The following is a 10,584-nucleotide window of genomic DNA, read 5'->3' as shown; positions in this document are numbered from 1 at the left end:
TCCGCCCCCGGGGAGCTCTGCATTGTGGGAAATAGAGTCCAAAATGTGGCGAGACGTGGTGGTGTCGAAGGAGAGGTGCCGGACTGGGACTCGGTTTCCCTGCGGCCCGGGTTGGCTCGCTGGCCATTGGCTGAAAGAGGCGGATCTGGTCCCGCTTTTCCCCGCCCCCAGTGACACAATAGCAGCTCCCTCCAAGATGGCGGCGGCGACGGCGGACCCGGGAGCTGGGAACCTGCAGGTTGGAGACTCCTCCGGCGGGGGCATTGGATGCGGGCTGCCGTCCCCAGGGGAGCAGGAACTGAGCCGGCGCCTGCAGCGCCTGTATCCCGCGGTCAACCAGCACGAGACGCCGCTGCCGCGCTCCTGGAGCCCCAAGGACAAGTACAACTACATCGGCCTCTCCCAGGGCAACCTCCGCGTCCACTACAAAGGTATTGGCCTGTTTGGTCGCAGGGGGAGAAGGCCAGAGCGTCTGCGGGGTGGGTGTGCTGCCCAGCCCGTGCTCCATCACGTCCCTTCCCCAGATCGAGTGCTTCGGCTTGGGCCTTAGTTCCTGCGGGGTGTCTAGGGTGGTGGGGCTGACCAGGCCAAGGATTGACTGCCTAGTCTGCTCTGCCCTGAGACATCTGATGTCAGGAGAACCACAGCAGGTGTCCAAACCCAGTGCTGGGCTGGACATTCTTCTCAGGGCCTTCCTGCTTGTTTTGGGGTACCTCTGACTCGAGCTAGGCCCTTCACCACTGCTTAGTTTCATAAGTGAAGAAAGGGGTGGTCACATCCACTCCATTAGCCAGAGGCCCATGAGCTTGCTCACCTGCCAGACATCCCAGACAAGGCCTAGGGTTCTGTGCTAAAGTTGTGGGGGCGTCTTCCAGGGCTGCCTCTTCCTCCCCTAGTCTTCCAAGTGGGCTGCCTGTATCTTGGAGAGTCTGCCAGCAGCACTAGGGAATCTCTCACATATGCACCCACATTGCATGTACCCTCCTGTGGTTTGAATGGCAGTGTCTCAGGCAGAACTGCTATTCTCAGGAGGAGGTGAGCCAAAGGTGGGAGGTTTATGTGTTTGCTCAGTTGTTTTGTAATTATTCCTTGGACTATGCAAGGGCTTCCTCTGGCCATGGAAGGGTGAAGTTGCCATGGAGCAGAGAAGAATGAGGCTTCCATTTGCATTTCCTTCTGCTGAAATTTCTTCCTTGCCCTCTTCTATTAGGTCATGGCAAAAATCACAAAGATGCAGCCTCAGTGCGTGCCACCCACCCCATACCTGCTGCCTGTGGCATTTATTACTTTGAGGTGAAGATTGTCAGCAAAGGAAGAGATGGGTAAGCCCCTCCTGACCACGTTCTTTCCCCCAACACTGAACTGTTCCCTGTGGTCAGAGTTTGAGGTCTCCTGGTTGACACCTGTGACTGGTGTGAGCTGCTGAGCTGCATTGGTCTGGGCTGCAGAGGGTTGAATAGCGGATACCTCTGTTACCTGGCTGTGGGCATGGCCTGGTCTAAGCAGCAGCTTTTGATGACAAATAGGTACATTTTATAGAGGAGGGGCTTCTCTTTAGTGATAGTGTAATGAGATACATCAACAGGTCAGGGAAACAAATAACAAGTTTACATTAACAAATCAGCGTCCAGAATGGAGTTCCCCCACTGTTGTGTGGTGATTGTGACTACCCTCCTTTCACACTCTTACTGTATTCAAGGTTCCTTTTTATGGCATTTAGTCATGGTAGAGGCCCCTGTAGACTTCAAAGGGATAGTAGAGTCTTTGCAGCATTCATCAAAGCTGTGGCAGCCACTGGTCTGTCATCATCTTAGGGTAAACAGCATGCACATGGTCAGAATCAGATGAGCTTGCTACTCATAAACTTGTTTTTCAGTCCAGAGACTTGAACACCAGTTGGATCAGCTTTAGGAAGGTCCTCATTAAAGTCAGCATTAGGGAGGCTCCCTATTTTAGGGTGATCTAAGCAGATACAGGAAATCAGAGGGGAGATTTTTCATTTTTCTTCCTTTTCTTCTCCTAGTCTCCCTTTTTTTCTGGCTATTGTCACAAAGCAGGTGTTTAAGTTATGAAATAACATGATTTTAGCTGCTTTGGAAAGGTTTTCCTCATCAGACCTTAGGTCTGGTGTGGGTAGTTTGCGAACCCCACCAACGACCTTCCTTCCAACCCTGATGTGTGTTCTTTTTTTAAAAAATAAATTTATTTATTTATTTATTTATTTTTGGCTGTGTTGAGTCTTCGTTTCTGTGCGAGGGCTTTCTCTAGTTGCGGCAAGCGGGGACCACTCTTCATCGCGGTGCGCGGGCCTCTCACTGTTGCGGCCTCTCGTTGCGGAGCACAGACTCCAGACGCGCAGGCTCAGTAGTTGTGGCTCACGGGCCCAGTTGCTCTGCGGCATGTGGGATCCTCCCAGACCAGGGCTCGAACCCGTGTCCCCTGCATCGGCAGGCAGACTCTCAACCACTGCGCCACCAGGGAAGCCCCCTGATGTGTGTTCTTGAGCATTCAGAATACTTCCTCTCTCCTAGGGACTGTTCCCCTTGTGGTACATGCAAAATGCCTGGCCAAGGGGCTCTGCTGGGGGCAAGACTGCTGGAATTGGAGCTTTGCCTGCTTCCTCAGTGAAGTTGTAACATCTGTGCCAGGCAGGGCTCTGTGGTTGTGGGTAGGTCATGGGGCTTTGATCTCCTTGTCTGTACAGTGGGGAGCTAGGCCAGCATCTAAGCTACCTGTAATCCCAGAACTCTATGATTCTGAAGTTCTGATCGTGGCAAGCTATTGCATCTTTTACTTTTATCCCCATATAGTGCATTTACAGGTAGGAAGTTTATATTATTGGAGGGCTTTAAATCTTCTATTTTCCCTTTTCACCATCTGATAAAAGCGCATGTATTTAATGTGCTTGAACTAGTGTGAATGAGAATGGCCTCTTAAAACAAAACAAACACTGCAAAAATAGTTACAGTATAGACTGAAATGTTGGTGCAGCAGTCTCATATTGCCAAAGAAATGGAGGGGCATTTCTTAAACTTGTAGGGAGGAAAATGGATTATTTTCTCTAGAGTCCTTAATCGTAGATGACAGCGAGCTAATAAAAGAGGAGAACAGTTTTTCAGAAGGTCTCTACATTTCAGCTTAAATGTGGAGACCTGGGTTCCTTCACCTGGCTTTTAACATTTCAGTTATAAGTGGATCTTGCTGGAAAAGGCCCTGTATCTTGTTAGATTACCTTACTATAGGTATTGCCTGCAAATCCAAAGAAAGTTGAGCATCTTTTCCCAACTTTCCCAGCATTTTTAGTTGAGGTAAATATAGCTGTTAAGCTGACCTGGAAATCTCAGTTTTAGAAAGGTCCCAGGTCATGTATGCTTGTGGTGGCCTGCTTCAGTTGACCACTGTCAGAGGAAAGGTGTGTGAATGTCACCTATGGCCTCTTTATGGAATCCCTGAAAGCCTTCTCATGGCTAAGATATAGCCAGATGGGCCAGGTGTGGTTTTCAGGAGGCCAAGGGCAGTTCCAGGGCAGACAATGATCAGCTTGTTTCCTGTTTCCCGTCAGTGTTGAAGGTGTTTGGTCCATGACCCAGGTGTTAACCGGTTATGTAGCTTTTCTGTATTATCTAGTTCCATCCTCATGGCATCTCTGGAAAGTGGCTGGAGCAGATGATGATGTACCTGTTTTGTGGGTGAGCCCTGAGCACCTGGGATGTTTGGTGACCTGCCCTGGCTGCGGGTCTTAGGGTGTGCAGTGGAGTAGCCTAACTTGTCAGATGCCCTCGCCTGATCCCAGACACGTGTGTCCACGCTGCTGCTGCCTTTCCCTGTTGCATTCCTCCCCTGGGTAGAGTGAGGGAATGTCCAGTTGGATTCTTAGGGGATCACAGTGTTCTTAGGGGACAGACCTGAAAGGTGCTTAGTGCTGAGTGGGCCCAGAGAAGTGTGGCGTGCTCTGGACTGGGCTTGATTGACTTACCATCCCATTGAATCTGTAAACTTGTTTTTCTGTAGATTTGAGTACAGGCCTCCTTTGTAAAAGGTGTTTATGAACCCAATTGTCAGTGTCATTGTTTTCCAGAAAGGCCTTTGTTCTGACGATGTCTTTTGTAGCAGAACACACTAAGCTTGTCTAATTAGAAAGGTTTCATTTCAAGGGTTATACTGATTCATACCTTCTATGTGCCAGGTGCATACTAGGTACAGGGAGAACAACAGTAAAGCCTGCACAGGCCAGCCTTGTCCTCAGAGAGCCTCTGGCCTATTCCGTAGAGAGTCCACTGAAAGGCTCTCTACAAGAGGAGGCAGAGCCTGGGCATGGTTTTGAGGGATGAGTAGGAGTTTCTCAGCAGGTGAGACCTGTTGGGCCTAAAATGAGCCTGGTTGGTAACTGGCTTGACATCTGGGTGCTGGGCTTTCTGGGCACTCCTCAAATATAAGGGAGAGCTGGAGAAGGAGGGGTTATGTTTGAGCTAAAAGCCAGGCTCAGACTGATGGGCTTCAGCTGCATTTGCCGAGTCACCAGAGCTGGGAACCCCAGGAGCAGATCTGGTGGGGTGAGGAGACATCAGAGCCCTGCCACTGGTGCCAGGAGATAAGGGCATCTGGGTTGATCTTGTTAGGAAGCCAAGGAGGCCCTGAAACTGAGGGTCCCTGGGGAAGTGACATGCTCAGGCAGAGTTCATGGACCTTTGGGTGTCTCCAGCTCTTAGTGATGACACATGGAGGGTGTGGCTGACTAGGCTGACAGATGCTCCAGTGTGACCCTCAAAATAGACTGTAACATCATCCCAGCGGCGGCGGCGGTGGTGGCCTCCTGACATGTGATGAGTGGCTCTACCCAAGAACAGCAAGCCCGGGCTAGAGCACTGGATGGAGCTGTGGGGGTGGGATGCGGGCGCTCTCTTCTCCCCTGCATCTGGTGCTCAGGCCCAGGCTTTGTGGCCCTTTGGCCACAGCCAGTCTGCCTTTCCTTTCACTTGCAGCCAGCTTCCTTTGGCCAGGCAGTAATGTGCTCATCTATTAATTCTCCACATGACAACGAGGCACCCATTGTTTTGTCCCAGGCCCAGACCTGGGCCCCAGGAACACAGGCCTGAGGCCTATCTAGAGAGGAGGCAGATAGGCCTGTGCACATGACCTCACAGGCTGGTGTAGAAAAAGCCCATCCATGGTGTGTGCTGTACCCAGGGGTGGCCCAGGGGTTGGACTTCCTCCTGTACCTGAGAGTCTGGGGAAAGCTTCATATAAGAGGTGATGATGCTGAATCTGGAAGGATAGGTTGGAGGGTTCCAGATGGACAAAGTGAGAAGCGATGCTCGAGACGAGAGGAACAGTGCATCAAAGACGTGGAACACAGAGCATGAGGTAGACAGGGGCCAGGTCAGAATTACCTTATGTGCTTTGGCCAGAGAGCTTGGGCTTATCCTGAGGGCAGTAGCAATATACGAGGACTTTGGATCTGCCTGTGCTTTTGATATTTATTTATTTATTTATTTATTTGGCTGCTTGGGGTCTCAATTGCAGCATGCAGGATCTTTAGTTGTGGCATGTGAGATCCAGTTCCCTGACCAGGGATCGAACCCAGGCCCCCTGCATTGGGAGCACGGAGTCTCAACCACTGGACCACCAGGGAAGTCTCCTGCCTGCACTTTTGAGAGTGGATAGGGGAGAAGAAACTCTGCTGGTTTGGTTCAGCCAGGCCCCTCTGGCTGAGATTCCTGTCCGGTGCAGGCCAGTGGCTTTATTTTTTCTTTTTTTTTTTTAAGAATTTATTATTTATTTATTTGTTTATTTATTCATTCATTCATTCATTCATTCATTGGCTGCGTTGGGTCTTCGTTGCTGCGTGTGGACTTTCTCTAGTTGCGGCGAGCAGGGGCTACTCTTTGTTGCATTGCACGGGCTTCTCTTGTTGCAGAGCAGGGGCTCTAGGTGCGTGGGCTTCAGTAGTTGTGGCTCGCGAGCTCTAGAGCGCAGGCTCAGTAGTTGTGGTACACGGGCTTTGTTGCTCCGCGGCATGTGGAATCTTCCCAGACCAGGGCTCGAACCTGTGTCCCCTGCATTGGCAGGCGGATTCTTAACCACTGCGCCACCAGGGAAGCCCCGGGCCAGTGACTTTAGGTCCTTGACTCTGGGCATGGCTTTCCTACAGAAGTTGTCTTTTCTCTCTCTTGGTTGGACTTTCTCCTGTATGGTGGGATACATAGGTAGGATGTTGAAGACTGGTAGCCAGAGTGGCTTCTCGGAGGTGAAAGGTCTCTGTGTGTGGCTGGTATTCTCTGGTACTCTGGTTTTGTTAAGTCCCATCTGAAAGACAACATTGTCCATGATTTTCCATGGAGACTCAGAGATCCACTCACCCAATTAAGATCTCACCTGCCATGTTTCTGGTTTGCAGAGCTACTTGAGCGCAGGCCCTCCAGTCTAGAGACAGCCTGTGGCTGGCCTCTCACCCTGGGACCCCCACTCCAGTCTCTGTGCATTGTACAGTGCTGTTGAGAAATTTGGTGCTCATCTGTGGACCTGGAGAAGGCCTTGTCCTGCCAGCTCTGAGAAGTAGGTGCTGTCTTTGCCCAAGGCAGGTACAAACAGTGATTGTGCCCTGTTCTCACCGACATCCCCCCCAGTGCTCATGGCCTCAGGGGCAGATGCTGAGCTTTGGGCTGCATCTCTCCATAGTAACACATTGCACTGTTTCTGGAGATGTGGTGTATTGGGGCTCTGGAGCAGCTTGGAGTGTTGTATTGCTTACCTGTATTGGGGGTTAAAGCCCAGGTCTAGTTGGGTGGGTGTACTGAGGTGCAGCTCTGGCCTAGAGTGAGAGGACTGGAGTCCACATGGCATCCTCTTTTCTGGTAAGACCTGTTCCTGCCCTGAGCACATCTGGACTTCCCTGAGACCTCCCTGCCCACTGTATGTCACCACCCAGGCTCCAACTTCGAGATGAGAGTGAGGAGTTTGGCTTCTTTCTTCATAAATGGGGACTTCCTTGGTCAAGGATCAGCCTCTAGAGAAATTCCTAAAATTCACTTCACGCCTACCCCTCCCCCACCCCACCCCCTTTGGTTTTTGTTCTTGGGAATGTTTGGTCTTTTCTTTTCTTTTTGGGGGCCGCACCGTGCAGCTTGCGGGATCTTAGTTCCCCGACCAGGGATCGAACCCGGGTCCCCTGCTGTGGAAGCGCAGAGTCCTAACCACTGGACCACCAGGGAATTCCCTGGTCTTTTCCCTAGATGAGTCACCAGGTAAGGGAGATTCCCTGTTAGAGGGGAAGCAAGGAGCTCATCAGAGTGGAGCACAGGAGGATGGTCTCAGCAGCTCTGCATGGCAGGCACTGTGTGCCATCCTATTCTGGGACCGTTGGGAGGGAATCAAGGGCCCAGAGTGGGTGGTCAGAGGTTAGAAGGAAGGGACTGATCACTAGGAGAGGGGTGATGACACCATGTCTAAATGCAAGGATGTTCCTCTGCCTCCCTAGAAATTTTGTTTAAAATCCACATAAAATGTCTTTCTAGCTCTAGGATCCTTGGTGTTCTGTTGTAATTGAATTGTGAGGTTGTGACTCTTGCTAGAAGTGAGACAAGGGGACTTGGTTCTGGAACGGGGCCCAGCCCCTTGCCGTGAAGGGGCCAGTGAAAGATGCTCTGGACTGTGTAGGGAAGTGGGGGAGGGGTAAGTCTTAGCATTCCATGTACACTCTCTTCCTCTCCTACCCCTTGGACCTTAGAGATGGCCTGGGATTCAGGGAAGTTTAGGTTATGGATGACAAGTGTCAAGGCTCAAATACCCCCATTGTCCACTCAGCTTGCATGGCAAATGTTACGGATTGATAGCAGCATTCGTTCTTGTCCAGACAGAGCCCCAGATGTTTTCTCACTGCACAATGCACCAGGCAGCTGCTATCTTTTTGTCAGAGTTGCATCATGAGACAAAACCTACTGGTCCTCAGGGCAGAGACAATTTAAGATGAGAAGAGGTGGAGAGAGGAGAAGGGCAGTTGTGCCCAGATGGTCCAAGGGCTCAGCTTGTCTCTTCTAGAGGACATTGCCGAGGCAGAGCTGAACCAAGAGGAAAGAAGTAGAGGGGATGGTTTGCTGAGCAGAACTGGTTATAACCTGGTCTACAAAACCATGTGTCTGAAATTGGCATGGGCTATTTTATAGAATGCTCTGTTTTAATATCAACTGTTGTGCGAAGAGTTTATTGGTAGTTACATTTGCTTTGCCTTTTTTTTTTAACCAAAATGTATTTTTATTTTACTTATAATTTCTTTTTAAACTGTAAAGGAATACATTCGCTCTTGTAACACCTGACATGGTGTACATTTTTAAAATATCAATAGATAGCAGAAGGGACAGAGAGATGCAGGTTTAAACAAATCCAGGTTATTGCCATTATGTATGTTATATCATTTGAGACTAGTGCAGAAAACAGAAACGAGTCCAGATATTTTAAGCAGGAAGGGGTTTATTACATGGAATTTGATGCTTTCAAAATCATTAGGACTTAGTTTCCATGTAATAGTAGGTTACTTGAATAAGACCCCGTGCTGAGAATAATGAAAGATGCTAAGTTACAAACCAGCAAACTCAAGGCCAGTTTCTGGATGAACGAACACCTGTAACTAGAGAGTTAAGGGTAATATCTGAGTACCTAAGAGCATTTGCTGTGTCCACACTGAGCTCTGCTCCAGCTTTATAATTACACAGGGCCAGAGAGGTTAGGGTCCAAAGCTTACGGGATGTGGGGTCTGGTGGGAACCCTCTCACATTAAGGTGGGGTGCCAGTTGGTTATACCCTCTAGTTAAGGGCAGTGTCTTTGGTTTTGGAATGTGGTAAGCTCTGGAAATTTTCAAGGCTTGGTACTTGAATTTCCCAGGAGATTCTTTAGGGAAGGAGCCAGAATGCAGGGTTGTGAATAACCTGCCTAGGGCCACCCATGGGGGCTGTTCCACCCCTTCCTGTCTTGTGGACTCTCCGGGTGTTTTGATGGTGCTGGTGGTAGTGTATGCATGAGAGTCTCCAGACACACATTCAGAACCACCTTCCTCCCTGCAAGCATATCCTGTCTCATGGTCCCTTTGCCTTCCGGCTTGCTCTTTCTTGGATGGTACCGGGTTGGGTCCGTTCATGTAATACTCTTCCTCTCAATGGGGGGGCCTGCACAGAATTGGGCTCAGTGGGTGACTGGGTGGCTTTCTGGTAGAGGGGCAGGGTTGGGGTGTGGTTGCTAGAGGAGCAGCTTGTACACAGTAGCTGGTGTCATGAAGGACTGTGGCTTTAAGCAGGCCCGTCAGACCAGGAAGTAAAATCCCCAGCATCAAATATTAGCCCTCGTTTCAGACCTAAATGTCAGTTGGTGTTTCTCCTGAAATGTCTCCCAGGGACCGTTTTGTAACCACGACCCCAGAGATCCCCTCTGTTGTGGAGGCTGTTGATTTCTTATCTGGGGCAGGTTCTGACAGAGACAAGATTGCCATCCTTGCGAGCTGCGGTTTACGTGTTAGATGTTAAGAGGAAACTGTCTGATGAGATTCCAGTAGCTCCTTGGGGGGTCTGGGGCAGGGGACGGGGCAGTGGTGACTGGCCCTTTGACCTGAGAGGCTTGACGGCAGAGCTTACCTTCCTGCAGCCCCCGAGAGCCATCTCAGCCCTGAGGCTGAGGAGCTTGTCTCTTCTCTCCTCTTTGTCACTTCCTACCAGAGCTCTGTGGGCCTGGAGACATTCAGTTGATGGAGCTTAAATTAAAAATGTTCAGGCAATTCCCTGGTGGTCCAGTGGTTAGGACTTGGCACTTTCACTGCCAGGGCCTGGGTTGGATCCCTGGTTAGGGAACTAAGATCCCGCAAGCCTTGTGGCACAGCCAAAAAAAAAAAAGTTCAGGTCCCATAGTCATTGGTAACATTTGTTAAAAGTGTCTATGGGCTTGCCAGTCCATAAAATCCACCTTCCCTCTAAGGAGAAATTGATGAAAAGTAAAAAGAGTTAGTTCTGTGTTCTTCACTCTTGTCATCTGCTGTGTGCTTATGGTGAGGGACTTCTTTCTTCTGGCCCTGACACGAGGCCAGGATACTCTGATGCTTTCCACTGAGCTCTGCCAAGCCTTACTTGTCTTGTCCGGAAAAGCCAGATGAGGCTAATGCTGGCCTGCAGGGCCATAGGGGTGTTTTTGGTGACACTGTGTGTGTGTGTGTGTGTGTGTGTGTGTGTGTGTGTATGATAAAATAAATATAACATAAAACGTACCATTTTAGCCATTTAAAAAAAATAAATTTATTATTTATTTTTGGCTGCGTTGGGTCTCTGTTGCTGTGCACGGGCTTTCTCTAGTTGTGGTGAGCGGGGGCTACTCTTCGTTGTGGTGCGTGGGCTTCTAATTGCGGTGGCTTCTCTTGCTGCGGAGCACGGGCTCTAGGCGCGCGGGCTTCAGTAGTTGGGGCACGCGGGCTTAGTTGCTCCGTGGCATGTGGGATCTTCCCGGACCAGGGATTGAACCTGTGTCCCCTGCACTGGCAGGCAGATTCTTACACTGCGCCACCAGGGAAGTGACCGTCTTTTCAGTTCTTTTGAGTGTACACTTAAGAA

The 10,584-nt window shown here is 50.1% G+C and overlaps 1 protein-coding gene across 3 annotated transcripts in view; it reads left to right on the top strand.

Moving 5' to 3' along the window:
• Positions 1–143: 143 nt before the first annotated feature.
• The window catches only part of RANBP10 (RAN binding protein 10), a 67,688-nt gene continuing 57,247 nt past the window's right edge, over positions 144–10,584 (top strand). Inside the window, exons 1-2 of one of the 3 annotated variants that reach the window (XM_082439633.1) lie at positions 144–431; positions 1,211–1,322. In XM_082439633.1, coding sequence (XP_082295759.1) covers positions 197–431; positions 1,211–1,322 — 347 coding nt within the window. In that variant the 5' untranslated portion in view covers positions 144–196. Of the gene's footprint in view, positions 432–1,210; positions 1,323–10,584 lie in introns of those variants that run through there. The other 2 variants (XM_082439632.1, XM_082439634.1) reach the window with 2 other exon arrangements.

Source organism: Balaenoptera physalus (genome assembly GCF_965194825.1).
Source record: "Balaenoptera physalus genome assembly, chromosome: 19".
In the NCBI taxonomy this organism is placed as follows: domain Eukaryota; kingdom Metazoa; phylum Chordata; class Mammalia; order Artiodactyla; family Balaenopteridae; genus Balaenoptera; species Balaenoptera physalus.
Note: the sequence above shows the minus strand (reverse complement) of the source record. Positions and strands in the feature narration are given on the sequence as shown.